At 35.1% G+C, this 19,018-nt stretch overlaps 2 protein-coding genes and 1 pseudogene across 4 annotated transcripts in view; all 3 read left to right on the forward strand.

Annotated features, from left to right (window-relative positions):
- LOC143544131 (sister chromatid cohesion 1 protein 4-like) overlaps positions 1-19,018 on the forward strand; it is a 240,928-nt gene that overhangs the window by 86,646 nt on the left and 135,264 nt on the right. The window lies entirely within an intron of this gene.
- LOC143544105 (uncharacterized) lies at positions 1,064-4,858 on the forward strand (annotated as a pseudogene). The gene is made up of 2 exons (XR_013137193.1): positions 1,064-3,807; positions 4,424-4,858. The product of XR_013137193.1 is annotated as an uncharacterized LOC143544105 (transcript).
- On the forward strand, positions 5,992-8,891 carry LOC143544106 (AT-hook motif nuclear-localized protein 14-like). 2 transcript variants are annotated; one of them, XM_077036261.1, is made up of 6 exons: positions 5,992-6,400; positions 7,217-7,269; positions 7,951-8,082; positions 8,170-8,319; positions 8,400-8,682; positions 8,760-8,891. In XM_077036261.1, exons 1-6 carry the CDS (start codon positions 6,007-6,009, stop codon positions 8,825-8,827), a joined length of 1,080 nt encoding a protein of 359 aa, XP_076892376.1. In that variant the 5' UTR covers positions 5,992-6,006; the 3' UTR covers positions 8,828-8,891. The 2 variants fall into 2 exon arrangements, with proteins under 2 accessions (XP_076892376.1, XP_076892377.1); XM_077036262.1 differs by having other exon boundaries at positions 8,763-8,890.

Consider the following 19,018-nt stretch of genomic DNA (forward strand, 5'->3'; position numbering starts at 1 on the left):
GGTTACAGATTTATACATGTCTTGCTTCGTTCATTTTCAAGTCCGATTATTGGTTAAATATAACTAATCTGCCTTATACTTCTATGCTAGTATATTTAAACATAGAATGTTGCCTATAATTTGGAGTTATGGTATGAATGAATTTTAGAAAATAGAAAGTATATCACGTCATGCTTTGTAGATGCTAACGACTAACGTTAAATGAAAGTTATTTTAAACATATAATAATAACAACTAGTGCACTCTAATAGAAACAAAGTTACTTCATTAATTTAAGATATGGAAAAAATTAAGCTATTTGGGTGGAGGGGGCACGCGGGGCAGTCTGTCGTACGAAAACCGCTGCCACCCCCTACTTTTTACCTGGTGGGTACCTTTTTTGGGTGGTATAACTCGGAAAAATGAGAGGAGATACTGAAAGAATGTTTATGCGTGTTGCAGGAAGGTTACTTGGGCGGGTAATGGGAAACCGTATGGGCGAATTCCAATAGGTTCAAAAACGGTAGACGACGTGGTGGCCGGTGATTGGTGCTCCAACGGATAGTTGCGGCATGCACCCCCCCCCTCCCCCAAGGCCCATATAAAGGATCATCCTCGCCTTACTCGAAACAACTTGGACCAAAAACTTAATACCCAATTTATTATTCAACTTTAATCCACCAACCCAATAGGCCCACACTAATCCTCAGTTTCAAAAGTTGACTATTGACTTTTGGGTTCGTATTTTGACTTTGGATCAGATGAACTCACAGGTTACTACTAATGGTCAACATCAACGTTGATGTAAGAAACAGGTTCGTTCACATGCCCAAAGTCAACGGTTTAGTTTTCTAAATAAATACAGTATCTTTCCAAAAATAATATTTTAACTTTAAATACATATTCATTTTTTATTAGTTATTTAATGATCAATTAAAGTTTTTCCATTATATTATTCCAAGCCAGATAATAAGTTAATGGTTGAAACAGGAATGCAATCAGATTCAAGATACAAGTTGAACACAAAGTTTTGACTTGATCAAACTTTACAGTCACACCCAAGTTTATATATATTACTATATAGTTCCCAAAATAAATTAGAAAAAATATCACATTTGATACACAACCACCAAAAGCCGAAAAATGGGTACCAAATGGTTCCTTTTTTCGCCATCATTTATTTTCGCCGTGTTGGTGCATGTTGTAATATTTACAGCACTCACCAACACGACGACAGCCCAGAACAATGCCAGCAACCGACTGGCATTGCTGGCCATCAAATCCATGATCACTGACCCGCAAGGCATCCTAACTTCATGGAACGAATCCAACACTAATTTCTGCCAATGGCGAGGCGTCACATGCAGCCTCCGCCACCCGAGAGTCACCCTCTTGGACCTTGAGTCCAGTGGCTTATCCGGCACGTTGTCTCCTTCCATCGGAAACTTAAGCTTTCTCAGAGGCATTCGGCTCCAAAACAACACGTTTTCGGGTGTAATCCCACCGGAGATCGGCCGGCTCTTCAGGTTACAAGAACTTCGTCTTTATAACAACTCTTTCACCGGAAACATTCCGGTCGCAATAACAAACTGCTCCAATCTCCAAGTTCTTCACTTGGGTTTCAATAATCTAGTCGGAACGATCCCAACAGGTATCGGCTCGTTATCCAAGCTAAACATACTCATCGTTCATGGAAACATTCTACAAGGCGGGATTCCAACGTTCATTAACAATCTAACAGTCCTCGAGGCACTTTCCCTCGGGGACTGTCAGCTCGGTGGAATATTCCTAGACATATTCCACCGGCTAACTAGTCTCAAAAGACTAGCATTGCCCGGAAACAGCCTTCTTGGTACCATCCCACCTTCTTTTTATAACCTTTCGTTGTTAGAACAAGTATTTCTAGATAACAATCGACTCACGGGCACACTACCCGCAAACCTAGGATCAATAATGCCGCATCTTGAGGTACTCTCTTTACCCGATAATCAATTAATGGGCCCTCTCCCGTCATCCGTTCTAAGCGCACCACAACTAGCAGTCCTAGATGTAGCCCGGAACAACTTATCAGGAAAACTAATAATCACTCCTAGGAATTCATGTAGCTTTGAGGTCTTGTCACTAAGTTCCAATAGTTTTGGAACTGGAGAAGATGATGAAATGAAGTTCATAAATGATTTATCGATTTGCCGATCCTTAGGAGTGTTAGATCTCGGTTACAATCAGTTAACTAATGTGTTACCAGAATCTTTTGGTAATTTGTCTAATACAACTTATTTTCTAAGCATTGCTTCAAATCGTTTTACGGGTGGTGTATCTTCAACGTTTGGCAACCTTTCGGGTCTAACTCTACTAGACTTGTCTAGTAATCAACTAACGGGTACCCTTCCGTCCGCCATTGGCAACCTTGGATATCTACGGCGGCTAGATCTTAGCAACAATTCTTTCTCTGGGAGTATTCCTGATACCTTAGGAAACTTGTCATTGATTATTAATCTATACATGAGTTTAAATCAGTTTAATGGTACTATACCATCAACTTTAGGGAAGTGTAAAAGGTTGATAAGTTTAAGTCTAGATGGAAATAACCTGACTGGTAACATACCGAGTCAGTTATTCGATCTCACATCGTTATCCATAAGTCTCAACTTGGGTAATAACCAATTGTCCGGATCACTTCCTGTTGAGGTAGGAAACCTTGATTCCTTAACTGAAATTATTTTGGCGAATAATCGGTTGTCGGGTGAGCTTCCAAGTAGCCTTGGCAGCTGCAGCAGCCTTCAGAATCTTAACATAAGCAACAACATTTTTTCTGGATCTTTTCCAGCATCTTTGGGATCTTTACGGGCGCTTGAGAATCTTGATGTTTCTCATAACAACTTTACTGGTGAAATCCCGGGTTATTTGGAAGTGATTCCTTTGAAGAGTCTGAACATATCATTCATGGTTTTGACGGCGAGGTGTCGAGTGAAGGAGTGTTTGCTAATGCAAGTGCAGTATCTGTAGCTGGAAACGATCGGCTTTGTGGGGGCGTGTCTGAACTTCAACTACCTAAGTGCAGGTCTGATAATAAGAAAAAGAAGTTAAGTCTCGCGGTTATACTAGTGATTTCGTTAGTTTCGCCTCTGGTTCTTGTAGCAGCCATGGTCATGTTATTCGTATGTTTTCGGAAAAAGAATGTGGAACATGAGCCACCCGAGACTGTTTCAGGGGAGTCGCTTATTCAGGTTTCGTTTGAAACGCTCCATAAAGCAACCGATGGGTTTTCGACCAAACACTTAATCGGTGAAGGCAGCTTTTCGTCTGTTTATAAAGGGTACCTTGGTAAAGATGGTGTGATCAATATCGTTGCTGTCAAGGTACTAAATCTCCATCGTCGAGGCGGTTCGAAAAGCTTCATTGCCGAGTGTGAGGCGCTGCGAAATGCCCGGCATAGAAACTTAACTAAAGTCATAACTTGTTGCAGTGGTATTGACTATCAAGGTAATGAGTTCAAAGCTATAGTTTACGAGTTCATGCCTAATGGAAGTTTAGATAGGTGGTTGCATAATCCTCTAAATGATTTGGAGTTTGAGTCTCCTCAACTCAGTCTGGTTCAGAGAGTGAGTATCGCGTTGGATGTGGCTTACGCGCTTGATTATTTTTATCTTCGTGCCGGAAAAACCATTGTTCATTGTGATTTGAAGCCGAGCAATATTCTTCTTGATGATGATATGGTTGCGCATGTTGGAGATTTCGGGATTTCGAAGATTCTTCAATCGGAGTACCAAAATAGACATAATAGTAGCTCGGCTGGAGTTAGAGGAACAATTGGATATGCAGCACCAGGTATGTCCTATTTGAAATCAAATATAGATATACAAATAGAACTTAAACTAGCCTAGAATGATCTAGGCTAGGAAGAAGTATTTGTATAAGGAAAAATCATCAAAATGACCGACTTTTAGAAATATTCAATCAATCGGTGCTTGACAAGTGTACCTTGGCGTACTAGATTTCAATCTGGCACAAAAGATCCATTCTTCTTGGCCAGATGGATATCTGGTGCGCCAATATAAATATGAGGCGTCAACACAAACACAATGGCCCATGTGGAAGCTTCTAGTTGACGAAACAAATTCTTAACTAAAAACTAGATGCCATTCTAAAAAAAACTAAAAACAAGTAAATTCAAATAAAAAGTCAAGGCTATTTTGTTACACTTATAAGTCAAAATGATCATTTTGGTGATTTCCCCTTAGTATATAATGTGAATTTGATGTTGAGAAATTACTTATGCCTCTGTATTTTTGTAGACATATGTCAATCATCATAACTTCCTAACCATTATGAATGGTTAATAACTTAATATCCTCAACATGCTTGTTGCTTTGTTGTGGGTGTAACTCTTAAATTATCCGATTTACGTAGCTTTTTTATTAGAAAAAATTAACTTTGATTGCAGAATATGGGGTTGGGAGCAAAGTGTCAAGAAGTGGAGATATGTATAGTTATGGGATATTGTTGCTAGAGATGATGACTTGTAAGAAGCCTACTGACACCATGTTTGGAGCAGAGTTGAGCCTTCACAACTATGCAAAGAAAGCCATAGATGTTGATGCTGCATTGGAAATTGTTGATCCGGTACTTCTGAAAGACGACGAAAAGATTGGAGTGAGAACAAACAAGGAAGAAACAGCAGGAGGGTACATGAATCATGAAACATGTTTGCGCTTGTTGCTCGAAATAGGAGTGTCGTGTTCGATGGAATCGCCGCAGTATAGAATGGACACTGCTAGTGTTATCCAAGAACTCCAGTTGATAAAGGATGCTATTTTAGGGGATTATACTCTTTAGTTATAAATTTTTGAATTAAGTAAATTTAGTGTTGGATTACAATGTTAAAGTCAACGGGTTAAGGTTAGGATTATAAGGTGTATATAATAAATGTGAGGAGGGAATTGTGGTTAGATTTAGAACCATTGTGTATTTCATTCTTGTTTTTGTAATCTTTGAGATTTGAGATTGATCGGTGACATCATAGTATCATGTTAACATGCTAAAACCAGCATAATTTTGTAATTGGCTCATTCGTTCAAAAATTTCATTTTAAAGTGAAAAGACTATAAAAATTATTTAGATGGGTGAAGGAAACAATTTTTAGATATCGAACTAGTGCTAATCTCGAAAGAAAATATGAATCCCAATTTTATTTCTTTTTACATATTTTTGAAAGTAATGAAGATATAATAAATAATATTAATTTTTATATGTTTTTTTAACATTAATCTTTATAGGTGTTTTATATTTATAAATATAAGACCATGCGTACCGGACGCTATGCCCCTCTCAAAGCATCCCAAAGTGCCAAGGAACACAACCCAGGGAGGCACTTAGGGTGGAGTTTTAGCTTTGGGCGTTTTGGTGAAGGCGCGCCAAACAATCATTTTTTTTCAGGAAACTCCAACCAATTAAATATTTATATTATAAAAATTAATTAATTAATGGGCAATTATTGCAATGGCTTTATACCATTACACTTTTTGTATGAAGCCTCGTTGTTGAATGTGACGCCACATGTCGAAAAACGCTCCCACATTATTTAAGTGAGAAATACATTAAGGTGTAACTACTAACTAATACTTTTTTTAATTATTTACTTCATGACCAAGTAGTGTATATACTAAGATTAGAAAGGAAAATTAGAAAGGAAATAATATTAGTACTCTAAATAATTTATAAATTAGAACCACAAAACAAATTAGTATTAGTTTGACTTGTTATAATACTCTGACCATTGTGTACACCAAGAGTCAACCATGTGAGGGTCAAACTCAATCAACTCTCCACACCCGCCACGAATCATGCGGCAGAGGATCATAACCTCATCCAAAAAGAACAACTCCAACACAAACTCAACCCAAAGCCCAATCCATATTCCTCAAATATTGGAATACTATACAAATTATTAATATTCATATTCATATTCATATTCATATTCAAATAAATTAAATTAAATCAAATCCTTCTTTTCTCACCACCATTTGAATGGAGCCTGATGACCTTGGTCTAGGCTCTTACTATCACCACCACCACCCACAACCACCACAACCACACCACCACCAACAACAACAACCACCACCTTCAACCATTAACAATGGAATGTTACCAAACACCACCAATGATCCTAGACCGTCTCAGTTGCTATATCCTCACAGTTCAGCTCCTTCTGCTGTCTCTTCTCCTTTAGAAACCGGTGTCCGAAGGAAGCGAGGCAGGCCTAGAAAGTATGGAACCCCGGAGCAAGCAGCCGCTGCGAAACGGCTATCGTCTTCGACTTCTCCTTCAAGTTCTGTCCCACCCTTAACTCCTCCTGGCAAAAAAGAGTTGTCTTTGGGTGTTAGTGGTTCATCAACTACTTCTTTCAAGAAGTATGCTCTTGGTGTGTATATATCTCTCTCTTTCGTCTTATTATATATTGTTTTTAAGTTAAGCTAATGAGATTTAACACTTTATGTTGTTTTGATCTGAATAAGTTTATTTGTTGTTATATATTTTATTGTATCATGCTTGAATATTGTAGAGCTTGCATCATCATTGCAAGGATAATCTTTGCGTGGTGTATATTAAAAGGGAATGCGATGTTATCTTTAACCTTGTTATTGACATGCACTCTCGCCTTTGTAAGATTGTGAACAACTTTAGGACCTCATGCTAAGTTGCTAACACATTAAGCCCTGGTATTGATCTCTAGACTAGCTTAGTTTTAAGCATCTTCGGTTAAGGGTATGGAATTAGATATACGATTATCCGAACTATATATACTTGTTTACCTTAACCATACCAGTAAGCATTTTATTTTATTTTACTTTTTGTAATTATTAATGTACTAATTCTCAAGTTGCTAGCACTTATATTTCTAATTTTCTTTACAGTTAGAATAGTAATAAGTTATGTAATAATCACAAGTAATTTTTAAGACGGGTATTAAAGCCGGGTATGGTCCCATATGCCATCCCTATGATGCTGGACTTTGGGCTGGGTATAAGAGTATGCCGTATGGTCCCATTGCCATGCCTATGATGCTGCACGTGTTGATTATGAGCTACACTTGATTCTCTAACCTTATGTTTCTAATACGGGTTACAATTGTAATTATGAATTTAGAAAACCATATATAGTTGTATCTTTGAAAATTTTGTCTAGATTATCATATATTGGCAGTTGGCTATATTCCATTTCTTTATATGTTTTTCAGGAAACACAGGGCAAGGTTTTACACTTCATGTTATTTCTGTGGCTGCCGGAGAGGTATCAAATATGAACATATAATATTCCATTATATCTTTTACATTTCATTTTTTTACCAGGGTTTATTTTTATGTGCCTATCTTGCAATACATTGATCTACATAACCAAAGAATATATCCCGCAACCGATGGTTCTTGTAATCCTGTTTTCAGTGGCGGATATTGAACATATAATATGGGTGGTCCGGAGGATCTTGAACAATAATTGGATGGGCCGGACTCAATTATGTGTTCAAGATCCGCCACTGAAATCCTGTTTTTGATTCTTTTCAAAAAAATTACACAACTGAGCGAAAATACTTGGGGAGCAGAGGCCCAGCCTGGCCCACACAAAGATCTGCCCCTGCCTGTTCTACTAGATAATCTCCAACAAACCTTTCCTCTCTACAGACTAAAATACTAGAGATGACAATTGACAAATGAACCCAAACCTAACAGGCAGACCCAAAACAATTAGGACAGATATTCGGGTGTGGAATTAGTTTGAATTTTTTTTGTGGGTATGGGACGGGTACGAGACACGGTTTTATAATCCGATATGACATTGAGATTACCAATACTTGTCTCAGACTTATCCCATTGCCATCCCGATACTTGATACTGATGTCCTTTTTGCTACATGTATAGTTTTAACAACACCAAGCCACCTTTTCTTTTTGTGATCTGTTGGAAATTATCATAGGATATTAGCCAGAAAATAATGTCATTCATGCAACAAAGCAAGCAAGAGATGTGTGTCCTCTCAGCATCCGGTTCAATCTCTAATGCATCTTTACGCCAGCCAGCCACGTCCGGAGGCAACATTACTTATGAGGTAATTAATCAAGTTAGCTTAAAACACTTTTATGAACATTAGTTAAGCATTGATCAATTCATGGTTTCTTACTTTCTTTGATATCAGGGCCGTTTCGACATCCTGTCGTTCTGTGGATCTTATATTCGTACTGAGTTGGGTGGCACGGGCGGATTAAGTGTCTGTTTGTCTAGTAGTGATGGGCAAATCATCGGTGGTGGTGTCGACGGGCCACTGATAGCTGCAGGCCCTGTTCAGGTAGTATTCCTTTAGTTTGAGTCAGAATAAATGTGACCAAATGAAAGGCTTTTATGCTTATTCTTTGATTGTGTTTACAGGTAATTGTTGGCTCATTTTCTATTGAGAGTAAGAAAGAAAGTGCTGCTATTATAAAAACTGATGCCACTGCAAATAAGTTGCCATCACCAAATGTGGGGCCATCAGTTCCAAACTTGAGCTTCCTATCGGGACCGGATCCTTCCGGAAGAAATGTAGTAGGGGGTGGTGATGAGCAACAAAATGTCGACGGGTACCAGTTCATGATCCAGAATCGAAATGTCGGTGTAAGCGATTGGAGGACTAACAATGATTCTAGGAACCCTGCTGGTTATGACTTCTCAGGTAATTATTATTATTATCTACACAGTAAGTGTAACGTTTTTATTTTTGGTCATTTTGAATGTTTAATTATTAATCAGCAGGGAGATTGAATCACGGGGCGCAACAGTCACCGAAGAGCGGGGATTATGATCGGTTTCAAGACTGAAGGAGTTGGATATAATAGGTTGTTTTGTGCAGGATATGATGGGAAGTTGTATCATCATTGTACAGTTAACCCAAAAAGCATATTTCTATTCAAATGTGTACTTTTAGCAGTTAGCAAATGCTTTTGTTCAATTAACACTGATGTATCTAATGTTTAAAGTATGCAAATTTCCCTTCTCTATTTGTCATTATTAGTTAAGCTTCAGAGAGTGCGGGATCTAGATTTGTAACAAATATTCGACTTTGCTTATGCAGATTGTTATGTACCAAAACCAAAGAATATCGTCGATGGGCTACAAAAAAAGAGGATCCTACTTCGCTCATGTACCGTCTTTTAACTCTCCTACCGTTGGTAAAGCTAGCAGTCTAATACAATTTCTGCATGTTAAGACAGCACACCAGTACAATTTCTTTGACCATTGAGACCAACCACCAAGCCCGGTCGTTGAACTAATAAGGCATAGTAGAAAACTTCAGACCGACTATCATCGCGCTTAAAGTCTTGGATCAATATGATATTATTGCAAGTCTAATGTCTTGAAAAAAAACTTTTACATAGAAATAACAACACAAACAGGCAACAAGTTTTCAAGTTGTGCCGCTAATCCCTTTTGGTTTGAATAACCAAGATAAAATAACAAAAGTTTAAATGCAATTAATTTCATAATGAGATAGAAATATTTTAAAATATAGATATAATTATACTGTTTATTAATGTGGGTAGTGATTTGATTTGAGAGTATACCTATCCCAATTATTAGAAATATCTCCAGCTATTGACGACTTAATGTGCTCAAGTTGCAGCATCATGGCCCTTGAATGTGAAATGACAATAATCTTAAAAAGAAATTGTCAAATATTTAGATTATAAAACAAAGAAGTTTCAAAATAATTCCCCAAGTCATTGACCGGCAACCAGCAAAAGTTGCAATGTTGAGTTGGAGGTAGATAAAATCAAATTTGGCATGGAAAAGTAAGGGTGTGTAGCGTTTGGTTTGGTATGTGATTTTAGGCTAAAACCAAAATGAAAACAAATTGTTAGGATTTTTTGTTTTTTCAAAACCGTTTGCTTTCGGTTTCTGGGTTATATTCGGTTTTAGATGCGCTTTATTCGGGTTTGCCAATCGAACTAAAAAATTTTTGGGCCAAAAAAAAGTTGACTCGATATATTGAATTTGGGCTTAACATTTTTTTGAAAATAAGGAGTAATAGTATATTGGGCATTTGGGTCTAGAATAGTTATGGTTGTTAAAAGATACTTAAAAAGTCATTAACGTTAAAACGATTTAATCCAATACAAGTTGTCAAATTATAACCGATAAAGGTTAAAAATAAAACAAATATCCAAGTTGATGAAACATAAATGTAAATCAAAACTAAATTATTATAAAATTACACAGCTTATATTTGCCAGATCATTTTTAATGTTTATGAACAATTATTACGATTTTCACGATTTTTGACAAAATACAAAACTGAATCAAAATCGTTATGTCGGGACTTTTAACAAATGAAAGTGAACACGGTTTTCAAATTATTCATTGAGCTACAAACTTGTTTTTTATAATTTATTAATTTAATATATAGTATTTTAGTTAAAGATTCTATAAAAAATATTTACTAATTAAAGTTTCATAGAAAATGGGTTCAATTTTTTTTTTATGCAATATGAGTGGGTTCAATCATGCCAAAAAAAAAGATTGGATCCGTTTCTACAATATTGTCTTATAGATCTAAAGAAAACATAAAAAAATAATTGATGAAAACCGAACCCAACATTCATGGTTTAGCTCCACCCATGTAAGCATATTATGTGTGATGTCATCATACGAGTCATATATTATGACAAAATGGAAATTGTTATACAATCCATGTAACTTTGTCAATGGTAAAGTTAATCACTTTTGTGTCCGTGTACCACATCATATGATCTATAAAGTTCAAGAACACCAACTCACACGACCCCTTCAAAACATTATGACCAATATGATGCACCGGTCTAACACGTTATACAACTTCGATTGACCATTTTCTTTATGTCATGGGAGTCGCGGAATACATGGTCATACAACCCTTAAGAGATGTCGTCGGTACATAATATATTTGTATATTGCGTAAGTAGTGTTCCTTTATAAAGAATTGTTTTAAGAAAACCCAAACACAAAATATTATATGAATACAAAGGAGATACAAAATTGTATTCTATATTAATTAATTATTAGTGACCACGGGGTAAAACGATAGTTGAAAAGAAACATAAAATATTATATTATGAATATAAAAGAGAGACAAGATTGTCGTCTATATTAATTAGCGACCAACCATTGGTCTTGCAGACAATTATGACGCAATGAATCGAGCTTCCAGAAGCTTTCAAAGTCGTCACCAGTTCAAATCATATGGATAAAATTTACCAAATATTTTCTTATAAAATCATATTTTTGTATATAAACAATTTCATATATACATTTACGAACATTAGTAAAAATATTATATATAATACGTAAACAATATCATACATATCATTTTAAAGGAGTTAAAGTTAGATACATATGATACTTTTTTGTTAGTAGTTGAATATATAATGATATTTTTGATATTTACATGAGTATATATGAAATTGTTCCTCATATTTATCTAATTAAGATAAAGTTATAGTTACAACTCTATCCATGCTAAATATTCCGTGTATTTTGCTCGAGTATAATAACTCATATAGAGTCAAGTTACTATATATGTTTCTATTTAATAAGATGTACAATGATCATCTAAATTAAACTTACAAGAAATTCCTTTTGCTATAATAATAATAATAATAATAATAATAATAATAATAATAATAATAATAATAATAATAATACCAATCGTTTTATAGGATGACAAACAATATTTGATCAGATTCAAAATTTTATTAGGAAAATATAATCCACAGTTCCATACAACTTACAAACCAAAGGAAGCCAATTAAGAACCATTCGATCATACAGGATTAATAAACATTAACAAATATGTTCTACTGTTACAACTTACAACTACCATAGTGGATCTAGTTATTAACTAATTATTCTATTTTCCTTTCTTGTTCGATCACCGATCATGTGTTCACCAAGACAGTGCAAGTGTGCAACGTTTGAGTATTTAATTAAATTTGAGTCCTATGCCAGATAGTGTGAAATTTTTAAGTTTAGTGCATGGCATGCCTTAAAATTTAGTTTGTACATATTTGATTAAGTGGTGGCAGGTTTCCAAGTTGGAAACGTAAATACATATATTAGTTTGTTTCGGTCCCCTCACCATGTCACTCCTTTAGTATAGTCACATGCCGACTTGAAAGAGATTATATGTTAATGTTATGACAAAATTTTCTATTCTTGACACCTCACAAAATCCAAAACCATTATCTTATTGGAGTTAGAAATTATTAAAAATTTAAAAATCTAGTTTTGGCATGGTATATTTCAACCTACGGAAATGGTTAATTTATGCTTAACTCTGATATTATAATATTTATTATTTTACGTCTTTTGACCATGCACAAGGCATGCACTTGTAGCACGTTCGATCTCCCCTCTTTCTGTCACAAATAAGTGATTTGATTATATTGAATAAGGAATTTCAAGAACAATCACAATACAATCGAATGAAAACAGCCACAAACAGGCTAGTAAAAACATTTATGGTCCAAACAAGACGGTACAATCGGTACTGCTTAAAAACTTAAAGGAAGGACAAGAGAATGATAAATTTCTCGTACATCAAACCATTATGTTGCAAGAAAATTATACATAGAACCATTTACATATGGGCCGGTTTGAGTTTTAAACGGGTTCTGAAACGGGTTACCCATGAAAACAGTTTACATGACTTCATGGCCCGTTTCTTGACTTCCCGCATGAGTAAAAAAATGTGATTTCCAACACAACATGTGATGCATGTTATGCTTTAGGAAAGAAGTGTTCTAATATCACAGTGACTATATGAACTTATGCAATTTGCAAATAGAAAATTAAAAAATCTCAAACCTATGATGTAAACGTGCACAATTTATCCAAATATAATAGGAGGCTACAAACAATTCACCCACGTGGCTGCATGAGTGCATGACGTTACAAAGTACTATGTTTCACAAAAATGTTTAAACCACAAAGCTATTATGAAGAATAACACATTAATATGGCAAATTGTACTTGAACAAGTATATATGTCACATGAATAGTGGACATTGAACTTGAAAATATAATATTATATATGCCACATGAAGTTAATCAACATAAACTTTAGCCACAGAAGTGGAGAAGGATTACTTCGCACGTTTGACGGGTGTAACCCGTAAAATGCTCACCAAACTCGAGCCTATCACAAATGGAAATAGAGACCAAGATATCAAATCCCCATAAATATAGTTTTTTTTTCTTTAGCCCCTTGACAACAGAATCTACCAAATGCTCCCTACAAAGGTTTAGAATTAGAATAAACATATACAAATATAACCAACCAAAATAATTAAATTCAAAATACTGAAATTAACTTCTGAATTATATAAAATTTAGCACTAGCTTTCACTTATAAATTTCATCTATTGGTAACTAACTATTCATTAATTTCGTCATTGAGTCATGTTAAATGCGAAGCCTCCTTATGGCCCGAACTGGACCTCCAACCCCACTTTGCGTTTTCGTTCAAGCTTCGTCACCAGTGTTAATATATTGGATGCAACGCTACTCTCTTTGGTGCCTCAAAATCATCGCTCATGGTTAACAACCAATAAACATATCAAGGACACAATTTTTATTTAATAACTTGTGGTCTTGTTAAATTTGGGGAAAAAAAGCATGTTAAAGGATAATATTTAGGTTAGGTGTTATTGTAAATATCTGTATTATAGCAAAGATGATATGATTCATTAGAATTTCTTTATAATTATGTTTATTATACTTATATATAAATTATAGTTTATCAACAATATAGTACACTAATTAAGCTTGTTTTCATTATTGTATACAACAAATATATAAATGAAGTTTGAAGTCAGAATCTTGTGAGCATATATAGCAGGTTCATGCACCACGGTCCACGTTTGAAAGGGACACATGGAGCCCTATGGATGTAATTTGAAAGGGACACATCAAAGTTTGGTTTGATTATGAGATGTAATTTGCAAGTTGGGGGGCCATATGGAGCCCTTTTATAGTGATGAAACTTTGATAAAGAAATACTAAGAATAAATTGACCACCAGATTAAAAGATCAATTATTTAATAAATGATGCATTATTGTTTGATTAAGGGGCTAAGGGCAGAGGAAACAAAGCTCTACATTAATTTATACTCCGTATGATTTATTTTTAAAAAAGAAAATTTTAAATATGCATCATTCTCATTTGAACGTTTGAGCAAAATGTTTTACTTATCAACATAATTATTATAACACTTATAATTAACAAGAAACTAAAACGAAAGAAAAAGACCGATTATAATGTTTTGAATGAGTTTTGCAACCAGAGCACCCAAGGTAAATTGGCTTTACATATTCTTATTACCAAACCGCAAAAAAGGAGTAACTAATTTACAATGAAACGGAAATTATTGTTTGGCAATGAAGTATTTGAGCTAAGCTTTGTGAGGTTGTCAGTTCAAATCCTAAGCTCACCCGGTTTTCGTTCCACCGTGTGTTACGTTAGAGAGTATTGCTCTTGTGGCGGCAGAACAACAGTCAAGTGGCAGCCGACGACATGGTTTTTCAATGGAACACCCAAGCCAAACTATGAAGTCAGCGTGAGCTCAATTAAGGCAACACAATCTGCCAGAGTGAAACATAATGACTCTCAAATTGAAGAGTGCGATTGACTAAAAAAATCACCATTTAAAAAAAAACAATGAAATGAACATGGTCTCATTTTCTTTGACAAACATTTAAATATATATATATATATATATATATATATATATATTTTTGAACGACCAATTAAGTAACGCCGGGTACTACGTACGCGGCCCTCATTGGCTAAAGGTAGCCCGAGCCGGCCACTAGTCCGGGCGGATGAAGCCCCTAGCGGTCCACCTATTGAGGGATTCACCGGATAAAACCCGACCCCCACCCCGTCAAATGGCACGACAGCGAGGAGCCGATAAAACCGGGTGAGATCAGGACTCGAACCCTGGCAAGCCAGGGTCATCCCTCATATCTCCCATATAAATTGGTGATAGTGAGGTTTGAACCCACTAACTCTCACTAGTAAAATAAGTGCTCTGAGCCACATCCAATTTATAAGCATTTAAATATATCAAAGGTACTTTCTTAAAATAATAGGGTTAAATCATCTTTCTCGATCCAAGACTAGTACATCATCGTACTCAGTATATCCCACCAATAGCAATGCTATGGTAGGGTCTGAGGAGGGTAAGATGTAGACAGCCTTACCTCTATCCAAAATACTTTGAGACACGTATATCACTATCATATTATCTTCTCTACATTCTCTTTTACCTAACCATTATAATAATGCAATTAACATAAAGACAAATTTTTACAAATGACGTATATCTATTGTGAATTTGTGATGTTGGTATCCAATGCTCAGCACAACTTCACAACCAAACCTTGTTTTATTAACTACAAAATTTGCTTAGAACTTATGTCGTATATAGCTTTTATAATTGTCCTTAAAGAGGCATTCGGATTTCGGATGGTAAAGAGTATTTCTTATCAAATAGTAAGGATTCGAATACTGCATTATATAGGTTGGATGATTTTATGAAATAGATTATGCGTTGGTCAGTATATCTATGTATACATTTAGATAAAAGAAACATCTTGGATCACTTACAGCTCGTTATAAAGAAACATCAAATCGAACATCTTGGATCACTTACAGCTCGTTATAGTGACATTGAAGATCCATACAAGCGGTGGGTAAAGAGTAATACAATTGAAGAATTTGAAACCAATTGAAAAATTTTATGTGGTAAATACCAATTTGACAATGGTAGTTGGATAACAGAGATGTATAAGCAACGCAGATATTGGGCTAAAGCCTTCTTGAAAGATTGTTTTTTGCTGACATGACATCAAGTGGAAGAAGTGAGAGCATACATTCGTTTTTTGATGGATTTGTGAATTCAAATACGATGTTAAATGAATTTGTAATCCAGTATGATAAAGCTGTTGCGTGTCGAAGGGGTTCTGAAGATGATGAAGACTTCAGGACCATCGGACTCCAAGCCAAATCTTTCTTCTGTAAATATGATAGAGAAAAAAGCAGGTCAACGTTACACTAGAAAGTTCTTTGATGTATTCAAGAAAGAATGGACCGGAGCTACTCTTAATTTAATCCATGTTACGATAAGCAAAAATTTAGAAGAGATCAAATATAAGGTTGGACAACTCGATATTGACAAACTACACTGGAGAATTGTTAACTTTCGGATCTCAGATAAGATAGATGTAACATGTTCATGTGCAAAGTTCGAAACATATGGGATATTATGCAAGCATATATTATATGTGTTGAAGAAGAGAAATGTTGAAACCCTTCCTGATCATTATATTTTACCCAGGTGGAAACTTGATGTTAGGTATAAGTCTGATAATCACAAAATTGGGCTTGAAGACATACATAGTGAAAATGAAGTCAGTGCGTTAACTCTATGGTGTGTTCAATCAAACTTTAGAAAAGCAATCGAATATGCAAGAGATTCCCCATCTGAGATAAAGAAACTAAATTCCATCTTGATGAACTTTTTAGAAGAACAAAGTGTTCGAACAAATTCTGAACAACTGGAAACTACTATACAAAACTCTAACGTAGGAAGTTCGCAAGTAAACTTGATGCCTCAAATTTCTATTTGTGATCCACAAGTAAAAACAAATATTAAGGGTCGTCCTAAAAGTGAAACTAGAATCAAGTCTTCCTTGGAAGCACCAAAAAAGAGAGCTTGTTCATACTGCAAGCAACCGGGTCATTACATCAGCGGATGCCCGAAAAAAAAGGTCAGTTTGTACTTATTAATAACTAGTGTTTGTTAGTAAGGTACTTACATTAATTTTTCGTAGGAAGACGAGTCTTTATTTGAAAGAGAAGGATGATTTTTGAATCGAATTGGAGGCTTAGCAGTTTTGCAGATTTGCTTTGGTACTACTTATTTGAGACTATGTACGAAATAAACTTGTTTCTACAGTTTTTATTTATTTTCAGTAGTTATTATATTTTAATGATGGTATGTTTTTGTTTAACTCTTTGAAAGTGAAAATGTTGTAATGGTTTTTTTGTTGAAATCACAGGCTCATTTCAAGGACACTCAAAGTATAGTGATATAAAGCTAAATGGGCCAAAAAATATAGCAATATAAACTTAAACGGTAAAAACGTAGCAATATAAACTGAAGCCGGTCAAAAGATAGTAATATAAAGCTAAACGGGCCAAAATATAGCAATATAAAATTAAACGGTAAAAACGTAGCAATATAAACAGAAGCGGGTCAAAATATAGTAATATAAATCTAAACGGGCCAAAATATAGCAATATAAACTTAAACGGTAAAAACGTAGCAATATAAACTGAAGCCAGTCAAAAGATAGTAATATAAAGCTAAACGGGTCAAAATATAGCAATATAAAATTAAACGGTAAAAACGTAGCAATATAAACTGAAGTGGGTCAAAATATAGTAACATAAAGCTAAACGGGCCAAAATATATCAATATAAACTTAAACGATAAAAATGTAGCAATATAAACTGAAGCCGGTCAAAATATAGTAATATAAAGCTAAACGGGTCAAAATAATGAAAAAATTAAAATTTGTATTATAATATGAAAGAAGGTGACATCGGTTCGATTATACATTTATAAATTAAAATTTGTATTATGAAAATGCATATTAGGTTCAGTTATACATCGGTTCGGTTCGGTTAATATGTCGGCTCGGTTCGGTTTTTCAATAAAACAAAAAAACCGTCGGTTAATGCTTCGGTTCAGTTTTTTGGGTTTGGTAATATGTTAGCTTCTTCCGTCGGTTAATGCTCACCCCTACATTCAATTGTGAAGATTTGGCAATATGTTAGCCTTTTCAGGTGTAGATTTAGAATTGATTTCTTCATGTTTTGAAGAGTAAAGATTTAGAATTAATTTGTCTAAGTCACTTTTCTCCAAAAAAGTTTTCAATTCTATAGACTCTTGAGCATCCAAATGTGGCCAGTTCGGTTTTCGGTTATGCAAATTGATTATTCGGTTAGGTTTTCGGTTACAACCAAATAAAATCCAAAACCAGATGAATCGAAAATCAAACCGATGAACACCCCAAGTCCCCAACTCTAGAACTGATTGATTAGTTCGTAAATACAAATAAAACCCAGGGCATGAAAAAAACGTTTTTTTTGGTAAACTTACTGAAATGACATCATCAAGGCTTAAAACATGAGAACCCCAAACCAAAGCTTTGCTTGTACGTTTAGCATCAACAAGATTTAAGTGAGCAAACTCTGTTGAAATTTGTGCATTGGTATCTTTAATGGTATTTCTCTTATCTGCAATATCAATCTTGTGTTCTTTCCTCTTTGCTTTCTTGAAATCATCATTGCTGACTCTAAAGGAATTGAGGTTTATAGACCAATTAGAATACTATAATCAAACTGAAAGCAATTCTCTGTAAATATGTGTTTTAACAACATAATTAGATGATCAATTTCAATAGGCGATGATCAATTATTGTTGATAGATAAGTATAGGTTACCTGCAGAGGAAGGTAGCGCTTGAAATTCCCAAGCCCTTCCGATAGGGTTGATCCGAGATTCCAAGATATGCAGGGTAGGGCTAATATCGAGAATCATTATAGATAGGGGTGAAGCATCAGACGTTTAGGGTTGATCCAGTCATCAATCTGCGTCTTCAGTTTGCCACCGGAAACGACGATGTATTTTAGGATTTGTTAGATGTGAACTAGTTAAGTTAACATCAAAACTAAGTAGGTTCTATGTGTTTTTCGTGTAAGTTTAGGCGGTGGACAACACCATATTCACTTTCCCCTTGACAACACTGCACATTAGTGAAATTGTGGGAGTTTTACATCGGTATTGACACTGTGTACTAGTTTAACATATGGTCGTAATTTGCAAAGTTTGGTGCATGCATTTGCACAAATGTGCAGCAATGCGACATCCACCATTCATTTTGTTTATTATTTTTCTTCTACTAAGG

Source organism: Bidens hawaiensis, unplaced genomic scaffold (genome assembly GCF_021521415.1).
Source record: "Bidens hawaiensis isolate Kalapana, Puna unplaced genomic scaffold, B.hawaiensis_p1.1 tig00013428_1, whole genome shotgun sequence".
In the NCBI taxonomy this organism is placed as follows: Eukaryota; Viridiplantae; Streptophyta; class Magnoliopsida; order Asterales; family Asteraceae; genus Bidens; species Bidens hawaiensis.

What these genes read in the sequence shown, in the direction of transcription:
- LOC143544106 (XM_077036261.1), top strand. Translation starts at nt 6,007, where the DNA reads ATGGAGCCTGATGACCTTGGTCTAGGCTCTTACTATCACCACCACCAC. An exon ending in TTTCTGTGGCTGCCGGAGAG is followed by an intron (nt 7,270 to 7,950) that starts GTATCAAATATG and finishes AAATTATCATAG; the next exon opens with GATATTAGCCAGAAAATAAT. An exon ending in TAGCTGCAGGCCCTGTTCAG is followed by an intron (nt 8,320 to 8,399) that starts GTAGTATTCCTT and finishes TTGTGTTTACAG; the next exon opens with GTAATTGTTGGCTCATTTTC.